Genomic DNA, 17,951 nt, shown 5'->3' on the forward strand with positions numbered 1-17,951 from the left:
CGTAACAGTTCATATCTTGTTCATAGTTACTGTGAATGAGAGAGGAAGATTCTGAAGTACTGTAAATGTCACCTTAAAATTGCAAATAGTTGTAATACAGGTTGAGTCTCCCTTATCTGAAATACATGGGACCAGAAGTATTTTGGATTTTGAAATATTTGTGTACACACACACACACACACACACACACACACACACACACCCTGAGACATCTTGGAGATGGGACCCAAGTCTAAACATGCAATTCATTTATGTTTCATATACACTTTATAGACATAGCCTGAAGGCAATTTTATACACAACATTTTCAAAAATTTTGTGCACAAATCAAAGTTCATGTACAAGGGAGACTCACACTGTAGTATTTTAAATGTTAGACTATAGTAATTTTGATGTTTTAACATTTATACATTGACATGTGGAATGAGGATTAGCCTTGTCTTACTGCACTTATTCATTTGGGCTTTTGAGTTTTCATAATGGTTTTAGGGGGAAATTTAGCACACTGATTTCAAAATATTTTTGAACTATGATGTTTATATGGAGAAAGAATCACAATATATATTTGTGTTCTTTCTGTGTTGGGCAGCTCCAGCTTTTTCAGCAGATGATTGCTTGCCTTGCCTGTGTTATCAAAACCTTACAAACTCTTTGGTGTGTTGGACTCGCATTTGCTTTATTGTCAGTTATTTTAGACCTGCAGAGCAGAATATAATTTTTCAGGCTATTTTTTTTGGCATGGTTCACTCAGTGCCATTTTTCTCCAGTCTGTTAACCATGTTCAAGGGATGGTGGGAGGATGAGCTTGTACACCTCCTCTCTTTCCTCATAGCTAACCTCTTTCCTTTTCGTTCACCATGGCATATTGCCTTTCATGGTTTCCTTTAAAATGAGGGCTTTAAACTGGTTTGGAAAGAAATGAAAAAGAAACACAAACACACACACACACTCTCTCATTTTCGGGAGAAAATCAGAAAAATTGAAAAATGCAATATTAATCTCCACTTTACATATTTGAAAGTCATTTTGAAACTTTACTTTGGGAATATGAAATTCACCTTTGATGTATTAAAATTATGTCAATTTTCTGCCTACAAAGAGACCTGTGACCTCACTGGAATGGAAATATACTAGAACATGGCCACATAGCCCAAAACCCCCCAAAAAACTATGGATGCTGGCCATGAAAGCCTTCGACTTCAGATTTTTGTTTGTATTTGTTAAATGGCCAACACAGCTACCCATGAATGTTTTCTGTATTAAAAATACAGTTTAATCAGAGGATCATAGAATCATAGAGTTGGAAGAAACCACAAGGGCCATCCAGTCCAACCCCATTCTGCCATGCAGGAAATCCAAATCAAAGCATCCCCAACAGATGGTCATCTAGCCTCTGCTTAAAGACCTCCAAGGAAGGAGAATCCACTACACTCCGAGGGAGTTTGTTCCACTTCGAACAGCCCTTACTGTCAGGAAGTTCTTCCTAATGTTGAGGTGGAATCTCTTTTCCTGTAGCTTGCATCCATTGTTCCAGGTCTTGTTCTCTGGAGCAGCAGAAAACAAGCTTGCTCCCTCCTCAATGTGACATCCTTTCAAATATTTAAACAGGGCTATCATATCACCTCTTAGCCTTCTCTTCTCCAGGCTAAACATCCCCAGCTCCCTGAGTCGTTCCTCATAGGGCAAGGTTTCCAGACCTTTCACCATTTTAGTCGCCCTCCTTTGGACACATGGCTCCAGTTTCTCAATGTCCTTTTTGAATTGTGGTGCCCAGAACTGGACACAATATTCCAGGTGGGGCCTGACCAGAGCAGAATACAGTGGCACTATTACTTCTCTTGATCTAGACACTATACTTTTATTGATGCAGCCTAGAATCGCATTGGCCTTTTTAGCTGCCGCATCACAGTTGACTCATGTTCAACTTATGGTCTACTTGGACTCCTAGATCTCTTTCACATGTACTTTCATTCAGCAATGTGTCTCCCATCCTATATCTGTGCATTTCATTTTTCCGCCCCAAGTGCAATACCTTACATTTCTCTGTGTTGAATTTCATTTTGTTAGCTTTGGCCCAGCTTTCTAGTCTATTCAGATCATTTTGAATGTTGGTCCTGTCCTCTGGAGTATTAACTATTCCTCCTAATTTGGTGTCATCTGCAAATTTGATAAGTGTGCTCCCAATTCTGTCATCCAAGTCATTGATAAAGATGTTGAACAGCACTGGGCCCAGGACAGAGCCCTGTGGGACCCCACTGGTCACTTCTCTCCAGGATGAAAAGGAGCCATTGTTGAGCACCCTTTGGGTTCGGCCGGTCAACCAATTACAGATCCATTTAACAGTTACTTTGTCTAGCCCACATTTTACAAGCTTGTTTGCAAGAATGTCATGGGAAACCTTGTCAAAGGCCTTACTGAAATCAAGATATACTATATCCACAGCATTCCCTTCATCTAACAAGCTAGTCATTTTGTCAAAGAAAGAGATTAGATTTGTCTGGCATGACTTGTTTCTCTAAAACCCATGTTGACTTTTTGTGATTATGGCATTGCCATGATTACAAATTGAACTTAACAGATGGAGCTATAAGGTCCAGGGGTGTAAAGATTTGGTTTTGCTACTGTGTCATATCAAACTCACAATGTAGCTTGATTATTCAGACAATGAAAGAATTGCAGGTAAAGACTCAGAGAAAGATGGTTCAGCTGAATTCAGTGAATCGGTGTCTCTCTATCCATCCAATTTTCCCCAATTTTTATCCTATTGTATTTTAGTGTTTTTAAATTGTGATTATCCTATATTGTAGTTTTATAATAGGGATGGGGGGGGGGGGGGTTGGGAAGGGATTAATTTTGAAATTTATTGTATTTTTAATGTAAGCTGCCTGGATTCCTTGTGATTAGGCGAGCTATAAATAAATCATTTATTATTATTATTATTATTATTATTATTATTATTAAACAAGAACTGTTAGGAAGGAAGTCAATACATATGCTGTTGTCAATATGTTATTTGTTTGATCTTGTTTTTTATTGATTATTTGTCAGTGTGAATGATCGTTTTGTCAGTTTTGTTGAGGTGGGGAAGACTGTGGCTTTATGCTATTTTTATTCTTAATGTTGTTATTTAATGAATAAATACACCCACATATATGGTTTTGCTAGTTGGAAGAGCAGGCAAAGTCTCTCTCCGCAAAAACAGAAAAACCTTAACGTTAGTAAAGCAGAGAAAACGATTAGGCCTTCACTAATTCTGCATGGAGTCAAGTAATGTCCTTTCTCTTTCTCTTAAACATTTTAATTATCATTCTAAATTAAAATATTCCATATATATTTTTTTTAATTTGGGGGGGGGTAGGAAGGCTTCAGGGGGAATAAAACTTCCCCTCTCCGCTTTCACAACTCCTGCTGTATAAGAGTCTTTTCATTGAGTGAGTGCTCCATTTTTCTTCTATTCATTTATTTAAAAAATGTGTTAAAATGTTTAATGCTGTTGTTCATTTTTAGGTTTTAACTGTGCTAGTATTATTCAGTGGTAATGCTCCTTGAGTCTCGATTGCGGGAGGAAGGTGGAATATAAATTAGAATAAATTGTGCTTCTGATTTTGGCTGTGGGTTGGAGGCCCACTGAAGTCTTTTGTCGTATTGCAGAGTTATAGTATTTCTTTTACTGTCATGGTTGCATCCTGTGGGATTTCTAGTTTGGTGACTTACCAGAGAATTCTGGTGTTTAAAGTGGGGTCAAAGTGATATAATTGTGTAGTAGTATAAAAAAGAATTGAGATTCTCCATCTATACTAGATCTGTCCTATCTTTCAAAATGGCTGGGTGTAACAGCTAGGGTTGCCTCCTCCATTATTCCTTTGTTTAAATCAGGGCTGAGGAGCAGTGGTGATTTTGGGGTTACTCCTTGTCCTACTCCCGAGTAAGATATTTTTTCTTAATGTTACTCCTGCTCTACTCCTCAATTAAAAATAAAAATAAAATAAAAAATAAAAATGGTGTTTGCATGGGAATAAGGAGTAGCAAATATATTTTGTTACTCCTTATTCCTTCTCCTACTCCTGTAAAAACCTCTTACTCCTTTATTCCTTGCTCCTTACTCCTACTCCCCCGCCCTGGTTTAAATCTAAAATCTGTTTTGAACCCATGAACTCTATTAAACCTGCCAAACACTTCCTGCGTGGCCATTTTAACAAACTGCAGTCCTTGGGGTTTCCTATCACACCCAGCTTTTCTTCCAGAGAAGAGTTTTGGAGAGTTTTCAAGCTTCTTTCGTTGTTGTTTTGATGAGATTTTTGTATATATTTTTCCCTAATAGGTCCTGAAAGACATCTGCAAATTTTGTGTGTTTTGGAGAAATATTTGACAGAGGAATTGGCTTTAAATGTTGGTAGTACTGCTGCTATTACTCCCCTTCCTCCATTTTTCGCAAACATCCCTCTCTCCCTCCCTCTCTCATCCCTTTTGCTTTACTTCCATGGAGTCTGTGCCAGGCACTTGTTCTCTCCCGTCTAATCTTTCTCATTTCGTTCCACCCTCCTCTCAGTTATCCCCCGTCCTGCAAACTGAATCTGGTCCTTTCCTTCCTCCCCCCACAAAAAGTGTTAGCTTTCACAGTCTTTTAACAATCTCTGCAGCCTGTTTTTGACGCCAAGGTTTTTCTCTTTGCTCTTCTTTTCTTTCCCCCCTTTCTCTGGCTGGCAGATCCCCAAGTTCCCACCCTCCCCGACATGCAAATACAAGACAAACCAAGCCACTAGCTTACTGAAACAGCAGCAGAGAATGTATTTTGACTAGTGTGGAGCATTCCTGACTGCTTTGCAGCCAGCTTTCTAAGTACAGGGTTTGGATGGACGCAGTATTACTTTCATGAAGGAACATGTGAACGTGTGTATTTGCTGCCCCGGGGGTCAGAGTTGATCCAGAGTATAAACTGGGGTACATTTGTTATTATTACAATTATCCTTAAAGTTTATTTATATAGTGCTGGAAGTTTTGCACAAAAGAACTTTTTTTCTTCCGAGGTATAAAGATAAGGAAACTAATGCTTTTGGTGGGTCTTGGGAATAGTTTAGATTCCTGAGATTCAGCCTCAACTTACTATTATTTTTATCCTGGAGAATGTTTCCTATATGAAGCTTACAGCAAAGAGATTGAAATTCATTGATGGTTGTCCCATTTTCTGGCTTCTCTATGGATCAAATACTGGTGATACTTGGCTGGCTGCCCTCACATTTTTCACATCTGGAACCTTTAAAGGGAAAACTGAATTTCAGTAGAGCATTGCTCAGTTCTGCCGCTTGGTGCCACTGTAGTTTAGCTCCTAGTTTTAAATTTCTCATAGTCGTATGAGTCATATGAGAACTGACAGAGAATGTATTGATAAGGCACAAGTAGAAGTGTCCTTATCATAGCCAGACATTAATCTCACCTTGAGAAGTAAAATACTGTTTTAGCAAATATCTAATCTTGGTGCTGAATGGTTGAACTTCATGGCACAGAATGAAGGAATGCAGGGCTGGGTGCTTTGTCCTGTCTAGTCTACAACTTTCAAAACAAGAACAGCAACGATAATCTCCATGACAGAAGTCTACAAATTATAGCCAGGCTAAATAAGAGAGCATTTTCCCCTCTTAATCAGCTATCACAGTTCAGTATTATGGTCAGTTATTAATATTACGTTATTGAATCATATTGGTAGTTGTATGACTCATGCTTTATCTGAGTTGGTGGGTCCTCTGTGTCCCATTTGCGGGAGAAGGGCGGGATAGAAATGAATAAAGTAAGATGAACACTATTTATTTATTTTATTTTACTTTTAACCTGTGTTTCATTTTACATCTTTTGACAGGTTCCCTCTTTCAGATTCTTAAAACTATCCCCTTGATTTTAAATATATACATTTATATATTTTGTCATCAGAAATTAACCCACCATCGGTAGAAAAAGTGACACTAGGTCCAGTTTTGAAGTTAGAGGCACTCCACGAAAGCCAGCCAAATAAAATATCTTATGGGAAGATTTTTAACCATGACCCTTTTTGCACATGTGTGTGTGAAATATAGGATGTGAACTTGTGAACAAGCATTGACAAACCAGAGTACTCAGAGGAGCAGACCAACAAACACACCACTATGCTTGTTTCTGTTTTGCAATATATCTTACTTCTCAGTCATTCAGTATTGCAGTATTGCAGATAGAGTGTGGTATGTTGCCTTCATGCCTAGGTTCACAGTCATCTTTCAGTAAAATAGATTTTTCATCTAGTACTGAATAAGTTGTCTCTCAACTTCAGATGGAATGTGTAAGCTGAAGGGATTATAGTTCTGCCTTAGCAAAAGAAGGTTAAACTGTTGATATTTATTTATATATATTCTTTAAAAACAGTGTTCTCTCAGTTGTAGTCATTTTTGTTAAATATGAAGGAAGTACATGCTATTCTGTTAACATTATTGAAAATATTCCAATAAAATAATTTCCATATATAGTGTTCAAATATAACATTTAAACCAAACATGCTGATGACATTATTTAGAGCACTGGAAATCTGCAAGACATTTTTCCAGGTCTGTTTTCCCCAAAAACCCACACCATTGGTTTATAGACCGTTTTATATGCTGCTTTGGTTTTTATTGGTATTTAACTGTACATATATGTTATGATACGTGTTTTTATGATGTGTGTTTTTTAAAGACTCTGTGAACCGCTTTGATCGTTCCGGAAGAGCAGTATACAAATAAAGTATATTATTATTATTATTATTATTATTATTATTATTATTATTATTCTCCTGTTAAGTAATACATTTTCCAATAGGTTATTGTAGTCAGCATACTTCTTAGCGTAAAGTGCATAAATAGGTTTGTGGGATTTAACCAACTCCTGTTTTGTAACATAAAACATATGGAGCTATTAACATACATACTAACAATTATAACAGTTATGTAAGTACAACAGTACAGTATTAATATGCTGTCAGTTCCCTGTAACAGGTGTCACAGACCTTGGAGTCTTGAACATACTCTGTTAGTCATGCAGACATGACATTTTGCAAGTGCATGAGTAGGACAAATGGAAACATTACATGGAACATGTTGCTGTGATTTTTTTCCTTTCAACCTTCTTGCTTTTTTGATGCTAGCTGTGGCAGCAGCCAGCAGATGAAAGGAAATGTCACCACTAGCACACTGTGCTGTTCTACACAATATGCATGGTTGGGATTTTGAAAACTGTTGTTTACTCTGTGTGGGTCAGCCCATCCTCTTCTAGGGCTTTCGTTCTCCTTAAGTTTGGTAACCGTTTAAAATTTGTCTTGTAATGATGAACTTGTACCATTTAGAACTGGTCTAAACTGCTCTTCCCTTGTTTCTGGTTTCTAGTTCCAAGAGAGCTGGTAGAACTTCATCTCAAACTGATGAGAAAGATTGGGAAGTCTGTCACAGCAGACCGATGGGAAAAATACTTAATTAAGGTACAAGGAGTTTTGCATTGCATGTTTTAACATTTCCTTATGAGATGATATATTGTGGTTAGGAAAGCCAGAAAATGGCAGGCTTTTGTACAAACTCTTATGTTGTAGCCAGTTATAACTTGGGCATATACTGTTGTGGACGGGCTCACATCACTGAAGATACCTAGTTATGTGCTTCTGGCTAAATATATGTTTAGTTCTTGAAATGTCCTAGCAGGAGAGCAATCTGACAAAATTTTTATTTCAGCCTTCATTTTAGGAGCTCACATTGTCATACATACGCTATTCACTTTGTCATACATACGCTATTCACTTTGTCAGATGTGTATGAAAAAGAGAGGGAGAGCACACATGTGCATCTAAATATTTGCCCCCCAGATACCCTCATGTTTTTGGGGTCTCCATGGCCATTTTAGGCCCCGGAAAGGCCTTTTTTTGACAACAGGAAGCAACCTGGAAATTATTTCCTTTTCACTTCGTTTGTGTTTTTGAATATCTATCTTGGGGCTAAAATATAGCAGAAATGCCTCTGTCCCCCAGAGGGCATTGGGGGGGTGGGATGTGAAGAAAATATTTGACTTAGCCCTGGATAGCCCTGAGGGTGACAAAATGGCCTGAAGGTCTCTCATACAGCCTGCACGCTGCCCTTTCCCCACCCTGTTGTAAATCCTGTGTGACAGTAGAGTATACATGCCTCCCCCCCCCCCCCCCCAATTCCAGCTCCAGGATTAGAGTTTGCGGTAAGGACTTGTTCTAATTGAGCTCAGCTTCACATCTACCAAAAGAAAAACATATAGGAACCATGGAGACTAAATTTGTGAACCTATACTTCAGATTCTGGAATCTAATCCTTTAACTTTTATTCAAGCAATTAAAATTATGCTTAGTAAAAGGCAAACTACGAGCTGTTGAATCTTTTAGTATTCAAGCAAATATCTCTGTGAGTTAGTGAATGCAATGAGGTACATCGCTGTTGTTATTATCAACAAAAATATTCCTGTTGTTCTATCCCTTTGTATCCCACTTTTCTTCCAAAATTTGGACTCATAGCAGCTTACAATTAAGATTATTCTTTTCAGCTTTTTAAAATCCTTGCATTTTGAGATAGTACAAACATCTGTTTTCCTGTACACATTGAGCCTTCCTTATCTGAAATGCTTGAGATCAGAAGTGTCTTGGATTTCAGATATTTATTTTTTAATTCAGAATACTTGTATTTGCATATACCAATACATACATAATGAGATACCTTGAAGATGGGACCCAAGTCGAAACCCAAAATTCATTTAGAACCGCCTAATTAAAAAGATTGTATGTACAGCACTGTGTAAATTTACAGCACTTTATAAATAAAGGTGAATAATAATAATAATTTATATTTCGTATACACTTTATATATTTTACACAATATTTTTAGTAATTTTGTGCATGAAACAAAGTTGTTGTACACTGAACCAGTGGAAAACAAAGGTGTCACTATCTCAGTCACCTATGAAAAATGAAAAATGTTTTGGTCTTTGGTGTATTTCGGATTTGGAATTCTGGGCAGGGGAGACTCAACTTGTAAATTAGTTTACTGATCATTTTGAAAGACAAGTGTTCTCCATTTTTGCCCCATATCTGGCCATAGAAATAGTGAATTTATATCCCACCACTGCCACCGTAGTCCTTCACATCTTTGATTGTGGGCATTTTCATTACTAACTGCTGTCAAGTTGGCTCCATGTTCTGGTGGCCCTTTGAATGAGAGATCTCCAAGGCTCCCTGTTAATAACAGCCCTGTTGTGCTAGCAATTTATCTGACTCCTTTTTCCTCCCAGTTTCAGTTCCTTTTTCCACTGGAACTTAGGGCAGAGGTTTGTTGAGTGTGGTTGCTGTGACAGAAAATTCCTCAGTATTTAAATTATATATTAAATATTTTAAATAATTAATTATCAATTAATTACAGATGTGTCAAGAATTCAACAGTACCTGGGCATGGGAGATGGAGAAAAAAGGATACCTTGAAATGAGTATTGAATGCAAATTGGGAATACTGAAGGTATTGTTCTTCTATTTATTGACATTTTTCTTTTGCTGCTCCTTACCGATTCCCCACTCCATTTCTTAATTACTTTAAATTATTTACTGTTAACTTAAAACTGTGGCTTGTAGCAGATGTGAAATCATAGGCAGGTTATAGACCGCCCATTTGGGGCGGTCTGGACCCGCCCCTTTCCCCGGAGTATCGGGGCTTCAGTGGCTACACCGGCAGCCACTGAGGCCCCGATCCGCCGCTTTTCGGGCTGTGGGGAAGCAGCAAAACGCTGCTTCCCCGCAGCCTGAAAAGGGGTGTCCTTGGGGCTTCAAGCCCCAAGGACACCCCGCAGCGGCGGGGAGAAGAGAAAGGGGCCGCTTGGCCCCTTTCTCTTTTAGTCTGCTGGGCGCAGCCGTCTGAAGGCTGTGCCCAGTGGACTAAACCAGGAAGGAGCTCCGAAACGGAGCTCCTTCCTACTCTGTGTTCAGGGCGCACTAAGCGCCCTGGCACGGAGCAAGGACATCACGTCCGCGCCGCCCCGTCTAGAGGCGGCGCGGTCGTCACGTCCTCACGGCGGTGGCCGTGCGGAAGGGCCGCCGCCGTTTAGTGCGTGACGAGCACGCACTAGGGTTAGGGCGGTGCAGAAGCACCGCCCTTTTGTAACCCTAGTGCGTGCTCGTCACGCACTAAACTGCCGGTTTGTAACCGGCCATAGTTTGGAAAATAGTCCAGTTTAAACCTTAATATACTAACAGTAAATGTGTGTCCTGTAAATACTATGGAAGACTGAGACTATGTTACTGAAGACAAATGATTTTGTTTATATCTTCATATTCCATACTTTGGGCAGAAGGTTATTGGTAATTTTCTCTCTGAACTGGGTACTTACAAATACTTGCATAAAATGGATTTTTATTTTATTTTATTTTTGTGGACTATTGGATTTCCTCAAACCCTTACCTTTACTTTTAGTCGAAAATAGAGGCCTGTTGAAGAAAAAAATTATATAGTTTTGTATAATTAATATACTTTTAAAAATAGCAAATCTGTTTTGTATGCAGGCTGTAATGGGTGTGTCTTCTCATTTCACATGGATTTGGCAGTAATACACAGAATGTTATCACACAACCCAAAGAAGCATAGAATCTATGCTAATGTTGCACTTAGCTTAGGCAAGGGTCCTCGCAGGAATATTCACCTCAGTCTGGCATTTTAGCATGCTGTAAGACTATCTAAGACAGTCTCCTTGTGAGAGACATGGGGGAGTGATTTATCTTTTAGCTTAGCTTTCCAGTTCTCAGATGTTTAGAATAGGAGAGAGGTTGGCTTCTGCACAGCAGGGATTCCTTTGTGCAAACCTTTACCATACAGTATATGTATATAAAAAGCCATTGCTTGAGACTATAGCTTTGGTTTTGTTCTAGTGGGAACTGCACATCAGCTTACACAACCTGTACTTGCCAGTCGGGGGGGTGGGAGGTAGGCAATGTTGGTGTGTTGCCTAGGAATCCAATGCATGAGGAGTTGTTAGGAGATTCTGGCTCCCTATCATTTGAGAGACATACAAGCTTTCTTTGCTATAAAACACCTGCTGCATGCATTAAGCACCAACAAATCTACTTTTATACCAATGGCTTTCTCTCCCCTTGATAACTTTAAATCTCTTTTGATGTGTCAGCCCCAATCAGACCCTGATACAACAAAAGTCTTTGAAACGTTTTATATATTTTAGCTTGATAATCTAGCTATGTAGGCACTTCTTGTTGTTGTTGTGTGCCTTCAAGTCATTTCCGATTTACAGCGACCCTAAGGTGAACCTGTCATTGGGCTTTCTTGGCAAGTTTCTTCAGAGGGGGTTTGCCATTGCCATCATCTGAGGCAGAGAGAGTATGACTTGCCCAAGATCACTCATTGGGTTTCCATGGCTCAGCCAGGATTTGAATAGGCGCTTAACTTCGGTGAAATTCATGGTTCAAACAGCTACTGTATATACTCGACTATAAGTCAATCTCATGTATAAGTTGAGGGTGGGAGTTTGGGGCGAAATAGTAGATTTTGGTATGACTTGTGGATAAGTCAAGGGTAAAACCTAGGGGCACATAGCAAAGGATGTAAAGGATGAAGCAAAGGGAAACAATGCCAAAGAACTTAGAAAATTCTGGTAGGCATAACTGTGCTCAACTGTTTGATGCATGTAGAAGGAACTAGGGTAAATGGTGGCTGTGTGGGGCAGGCGACTAGGCACAGAAGGTCTAAAAAAACCACACACACGTGAAAAAGGATGAAAAGGCAAAGCAAAGGAAATGGTGACTACGCTAGCAGTGATTATAGCCTTTAACTTAAGTGTGATAACTTTGCCTGATTTTAACCCAGAAAAGCTGGCAAACATACACAAACATCTTATTCAAATCCTTCAAAGCCTGGTTCCTCTCAGCACACCTTTGAGGGGAAGCACCAAAGAGCTGCCACCGCTGCCATTTTCCCATCCAGGCCACAAGTAGCACCATGGTAAAGAGAGCAAAGAGGAGTCAATGCTTCTTTTAGGTGAGGGGTAGGCAACCTTTTTGAGCCGGGGGCCGGGTTGCTTTCCCTCAGACAACTGGGGGGGCCGAAGCCGGGGGGGTGGTGGAGCTTCCACCCTCCGGGGGCGGAGCCGCACAGGGGGGTGGAGCTTCCACCCTCTGAGGTGGAGCCGCATGCCAGGGCGGAGCTTCCACTATCTGGGGGCGGAGCCACATGTCAGGAGCGGAGCTTCCACCCTCCGGGGAGCGGAGCCGCATAATAATAATATTTGCAAGAAGCTACTAGGGCCGGCAATGCCATAACACAGGAAAAATGCATGCACACTGTCTCAACCCAGAAAAGAGCAAGCAAGTCCATGTGGGGGGTTTTTGCAAAGAGAATACCAAAGGATAACAACAATAATAATAATAGCAATATTTGCAAGAATGGAAGCGACTAGGCAAGGCCACAAAACAGCAAAAAACGCATGCCACTGTCTCAAACCACTTTCTTTCTCTCCCTTCCTCCCTCCCTCTCACTCCCACCCTCTCTCTCTCTCTCTCTCTTCTCCCCTCCCTCCCTCTCTCTCCTCTCCCTCTCACCTTTTCTCTCTCTCCTCCCTCCCTCTCTCTCCCTCCCACCCACCCTTTCTCTCTCTCTCCTCCCCTCCCTCCCTCCCTCTCTTTCCTCTCCCTCCCACCCTTTCTCTCTCTCTCTCCTCCCCTCCCTCCCTCCCTCCCTCCCTCCCTCTCTTTCCTCTCTCTCCCACCCTTTCTCTCTCTCTCTCTCCTCCCCTCCCTCCCTCTCTCTTCTCTCCCTCCCACCCTCTCTCTCTCTCCTCCTCCTCCCCTCCCTCCCTCCCTCTCTCTCTGCCTCCTCCTCCTTCCCCCCTGCCCCTCCATTTATAGGAGGGAGGAGGGAGGGCGGATCCAGGAGGGAGGTGGGCGGCGCCCATTTGAAGGCCTGGTGCGGCTCCTGGAGCCCCGATTCAGGGCTCCAGGGGCTGCATCGGTCCTCCCAGGGGCCCAGTGCGGCTGCTGGAGCCCCGTTTCAGGGCTCCAGAGGGCGCATCGGTCCTCCCAGGGGCCCGGTGCGGCTGCTGGAGCCCCGTTTCAGGGCTCCAGAGGGCGCATCGGTCCTCCCAGGGGCCCGGTGCAGCTGCTGGAGCCCCGTTTCAGGGCTCCGGAGGCCGCATTGGGCCTCCTAATGGGCGCCGCCATTTTGAAGGGCAAAATGGCGGCCGGAGCCGCCAAAATCGGCGGCGATTTCGGCAACAGGAGAGACCGGGGGCCGGCAGAAAGGTGCCTGCGGGCCGCATCCGGCCCACAGGCCGGAGGTTGCCGACCCCTGTTTTAGGTGTTCCTGGGACAGACTAATGTCTCTGTTTGCCAGTTTACACAGAAAAGGGAATGGATCCTTTTTTGATAAAGCACAGTACTTACGGTGACCTGTGGGTAAGTCGACCGAGGTTTTTTGGGTCCATTTTTTTAAACTAAAATTTCTGGACTTGTACATTAGTATATACACTAAATACATTACCTATAGGAAATCAAGGAACCAGCACGGGTTAGTGGGTTGAGCATTAGAGTGTGATTCTGAAGAGCAGGGTTCAAATCCCCACTTGGTCATGGAAAGCCACTGGGTGACCTTGGACAAGTCACATTCTCTCAGCCTCAGAGGAAAGTGAAGGCAAGCCTCTGAACAAATCTTGCCAGGAAAACCCTGTGATAGCATTGCCTTGAGGTTGCCATAAGTCAGAAACAACTTGAAGACACACAGCAGTGACAATAACAGTAAATAAAGCTTCTAGCCCCTTTTTTAAAAATGAAGAAAGCAAAAGCTCAGAAAACAGCTTGGTTTGGTTGTTACTTTAAATATATTACAGACTGGGCTTTCTCTCCTGTCAAGAAGGGGTAGAGCTTTTCAAATAAGATGGAACATAGCCAACAGTATAACTTATGAAACTGCCATGTACTGATTCAGACCACTGGTTCAACTGGCCCAGCATTGTCACCTTTATCTGACAGGAATCTTTCATAGATGTTTATCACACTATACTCTTAAAGTGCTACTATTCCACTTTGACTCCTCTAGCTGCCTCCTGTTGCATTCTGGGATTGGCAGTTTTAAGGAGGGGTATTCAGAATTCTCAGGCAGAGAACTTCTCTGAGAATTCTAAATACCCCTCCTTAAAACTGCCAATCCCAGAATGCAACAGGAGGCAGCTGGAGGAGTCAAAGTGGAATAGTAGCACTTTAAGAGTATAGTGTGATAAACATCATAGTTCCCTTTTTCCAGAAATCTTTTAAATGGATTGAACCTGTGCCTGTCTGCATGCAAAGTGGGTGGTCTATCACTGTGCTCTAGTCCTTCCACACCACCTTCTTAAATAAAGCCCTACAGTGACTATTTTTGCAGATTTCTCTCTGGTTTACATGTGAAATGGAGGATGCATTGGTACGAAATGGTTTTTTTATGTGTCCTGCACTGCTCTTATGAACTTTTCTCCCTCTTTGTTTTAGTACCTCTGTGAGTGCCAGTTTGATGACAATCTGAAATTTAAGAATATCATTAATGAGGAAGATGCAGACGCTATGCGCCTTCAACCACTTGGCAGAGACAAAGAGGGCCTGACATATTGGTACCAGTTGGACCAAGAGCACAATGTTAGGATGTATGTGGAAGAGCAGGATGATCAAGATGGATCTTCATGGAAGTGCATTGTCAGGTACACACACAAGTATATATTTTAAATCTACAGTTCCCCAGATTAAAAGTTGCTGCTATGTCTTCAACTCTTTCTCAGGTTCTTTTCCCAGGGAGAATTCCTGAGGTTTTCTAACCTGTGCTATAGCTTTCAATTTGGTAAGATATTACTTATAGCTGCTTTTATGTATGCATTTTTATTTACAGTCATCCCTCCATATTTGCGGATTTGATTATTCACAGATTTGATTAATATGTTCTCTCTAGGAATATCTAGGTCCTCCAGCGCAACTCTATGGTCAACTTTAACTAAACGTTAAAGAGAGAATGCTCTACTAGGCCTTTGTAGCTCCTCCAGGGCAGTTCTATAGTCAGTGTCTGTCGGACATCAACCACAGAGTTGCACTGGAGGACCCAGAGATACCTAGAGAGGTGTCCTCTCAGTAAAAACATGGTGTTTTTGTTATTTGCAGTTTTTCCATATTCACGGGGGTCTTCTGCCCTAACCCAAGTGAGTATGGAGGGACAAGTGTATTTCGGTGTTGCAACAACATTTGCTAAAGCCTATATAATGAAAAATTCTTAACGGGTGGTAGAAATGGGTTGTGTCTAGGTGAATGATAGGTGAACTTTGGGTGTTGTACATCAGTGTCTGACTGACTGTAGATATTTTTTTTTTAAAAATCCCAGTTCTGTTAATGATAGCGGTCCCTTCATTTTAATTGGCAAACAAATAGGTCTGAAAGCAGAGAAGAGAGTGGTGTCTTGGTTTTTTATGTTACAAAGACAGTATTGCTTTCTTATATTACAAAGATAGTATTGACTTCTTAAAGTAGAAATGGGCAACTGATAAGGGCTAGGGAGCTACATTGCTCTCCCACCCCCCCCACCCCCCAGATCTTGGAGGGTCACTCCCATCATCTACTCCAAAATGATAAAAGGGGGGAAAACATTTCTGGTTTATTTCCCCAGTGGAGACACCTGGCACAAGTGTCCCCAAAGCCCTTAGAGAACATTTAGGACAATTACGTTTTAAAATAAGGCCCCCCGGAAACCACAAGGTGTGGTTAAATTGTTCCCCACAACACTGGAAATATTTGGGATGCTCTGAGACCACAAAAGTAGCTCTGGGAGACATATGTAGACCCCAGCTGCAGTTCCCCACCCCAATTCTGAAGCAACAGTAACTCCCTATGGTCTTCCTATGGATGCAGTTGGGGGAAAGCTTCTTGTCCAGGGAAAAGGTTACAGGTTTCCCAAAGCAATCTGCTACTTTACCTCTTAACTTGCCAGCCAATGCTCACAAAGAAGCATATAGGCCAGGGACTGGGATTGTACATGAGAATGGTATCTTGTGAGGTTTGTTGCATTTCTTATTTTTCATTCAGAAGCCGAAACGAACTGGCTGAAACTCTTGAACTCTTGAAAGCACAAATTGATCCTGAGCTATTGAAAAACCAGCAGCAGGATAACTCCTCACGAGAGAGCCCTAGTATTGAAGATGGCGAAGCCAAAAAGGGGGAAGCAACGGCAGCCCAAGGTTTTGCTATTCTTCTCATCTTGCAGTGGGCATTTTGCATTCTCATTCTCATTATTCACTGTTCTGGGAAAATTGCACACTAGGAATGTGGGTGGAGGGTGAGGCTCAATATTAAATGTCCTTAAAATAGATTTAAGAAAGAGCTTACTGTTATTGCAGCCAGACTGGGCAAAGTTAGCATCTCAATTTTAAACATTTTGTTGCACAAAATCTAGTTAGAGACTGTGAAGCAAGAATGATTCCTGTGTTTGTTTTTGAAACTGGACAAATAGATGCACCATACTTCTTGTTGAAGTTGCATCCTTATAGAACAATAACTCAGTTACTGCATGTGGGTTCTACTCTGCTAGCATAACTGCAAAACTGGACAGGTATTAATGAATTGTCTAATCAGAGAATCCTGGCTTGTGGTCCCCTTTTACAAACCAATCTTGGTTTGGAACAAGCCAGAATCCCTGGTTCAGACAAGTTGAACATGCCAGATAACCTCACGCTGGATTGTGTGGCGGTGACTAGCAGGGAAGAGCAAAGTGAGCGTAAGTGAGCTACCTGCATTAACATGCAGCTCCTTCACAATAAACCAGGATTCTCCAGAATTCTGTGTGCATGTGGCCAGTAGCATTTGCTGCATAGACTGTGTTGGCAGGATAGGCAAATTGCTGACTTTGGCCTGGTACAGATTGGTGCTATGTGCCGGCTTGGGCCCATTTTAGGGCTTGGGAGCACAGAGCGTCCGCATGCTTCTGAGCCCTACCGCACTGTCTAGGTGCCATTTTGGTACACTCGTCCACACAGCACATGTGCCAATGACGTCCCTCATGCGCCACGCACGAGGGACGTCACCACTCTGCTCCAGGGCACTAATGTGCCTCAGCAGTGGTGGAGAAAGGAACTGCATTTCGTGGCCCCTTTTTCCAGGTGCATCGTTGTCGCAACGTGCGGTCGCCGTGGCAATGATCCACGGGAAAAAGGGGGTGGCGTCTCACTGCCCCTTTCTGACCGTCTGTATTCCCCCCCCCCCTTTTGTTATGTGCCTGAAGAAGAATCAAGTGCTGCCTTATGTTTCCCCATGCATTGAATTTTTGCTCTTATACACAGTCAGGGCCTGAGGTTTTCTCCAAGTCAAATTGGAATGACTCAGGTTTGTTTAGGTCTATTTCTTTTCTCTTGTCCCTTGCAGCTTATGTCTGGTTTCTTGTTTTTGAGTGTCTTCTCAAGTTAAATATCTCCAAATGGAGCACTACTCTGTGGTTTTGGCATGCCATAGTCTAGATTGCAAAGGTTGATCTAAGAGGTGCTGGTGCACATCTCCTTTTGCCTTTGGCTAAGGAGCTATATATTTATCTGCTTGGGCTTTGAAGACTTCATTAGAGGCTATTCTCCCAGTAACCTTTGCCATGTGAGACCTGAGAAGGGCCTGCTAAGGAGAAGGCTGTCTCAAGTTCACAGGCTACCAGTTCATTTCTGGACACAATTCAGAATCCTAGTTGTGACCTATGAAGCCTTATTGCTTAAGTCCAGACTATCTAAGAGACCACATCTCCTCATGAAGCTAGCTGTCTTTAGATCCTTGGAAAAGGGTTTTTTTTTTTCTTGATTCCACTATTGTCACAAGTCTGCCTGCAGAAGACATGTGAGAGGGCCTTGTCAATAGCTGCTCCTAGGCTGTGGAATTCCTTCCACAGGAGGCTAGGTTTCCCTCTCCCTTCTCC

The 17,951-nt window shown here is 41.9% G+C and overlaps 1 protein-coding gene across 1 annotated transcript in view; it reads left to right on the forward strand.

Annotated features, from left to right (window-relative positions):
- The first annotated feature begins 7,229 nt into the window (after positions 1-7,229).
- Positions 7,230-17,951, forward strand: part of RSF1 (remodeling and spacing factor 1) — a 46,118-nt gene continuing 35,396 nt past the window's right edge. Inside the window, exons 1-5 of the mRNA XM_089512972.1 lie at positions 7,230-7,248; positions 7,383-7,474; positions 9,423-9,515; positions 14,516-14,721; positions 16,088-16,239. Of these exons, the coding sequence (XP_089369098.1) occupies positions 7,418-7,474; positions 9,423-9,515; positions 14,516-14,721; positions 16,088-16,239 (508 nt within the window). The 5' untranslated portion in view covers positions 7,230-7,248; positions 7,383-7,417. The remainder of the gene's footprint in view (positions 7,249-7,382; positions 7,475-9,422; positions 9,516-14,515; positions 14,722-16,087; positions 16,240-17,951) is intronic.

The sequence above is a fragment of the Sceloporus occidentalis genome, unplaced genomic scaffold, assembly GCF_023333645.1.
Source record: "Sceloporus occidentalis isolate IW3139 unplaced genomic scaffold, rSceOcc1.0.p SCAF_2, whole genome shotgun sequence".
Lineage (NCBI taxonomy): Eukaryota > Metazoa > Chordata > Lepidosauria > Squamata > Phrynosomatidae > Sceloporus > Sceloporus occidentalis.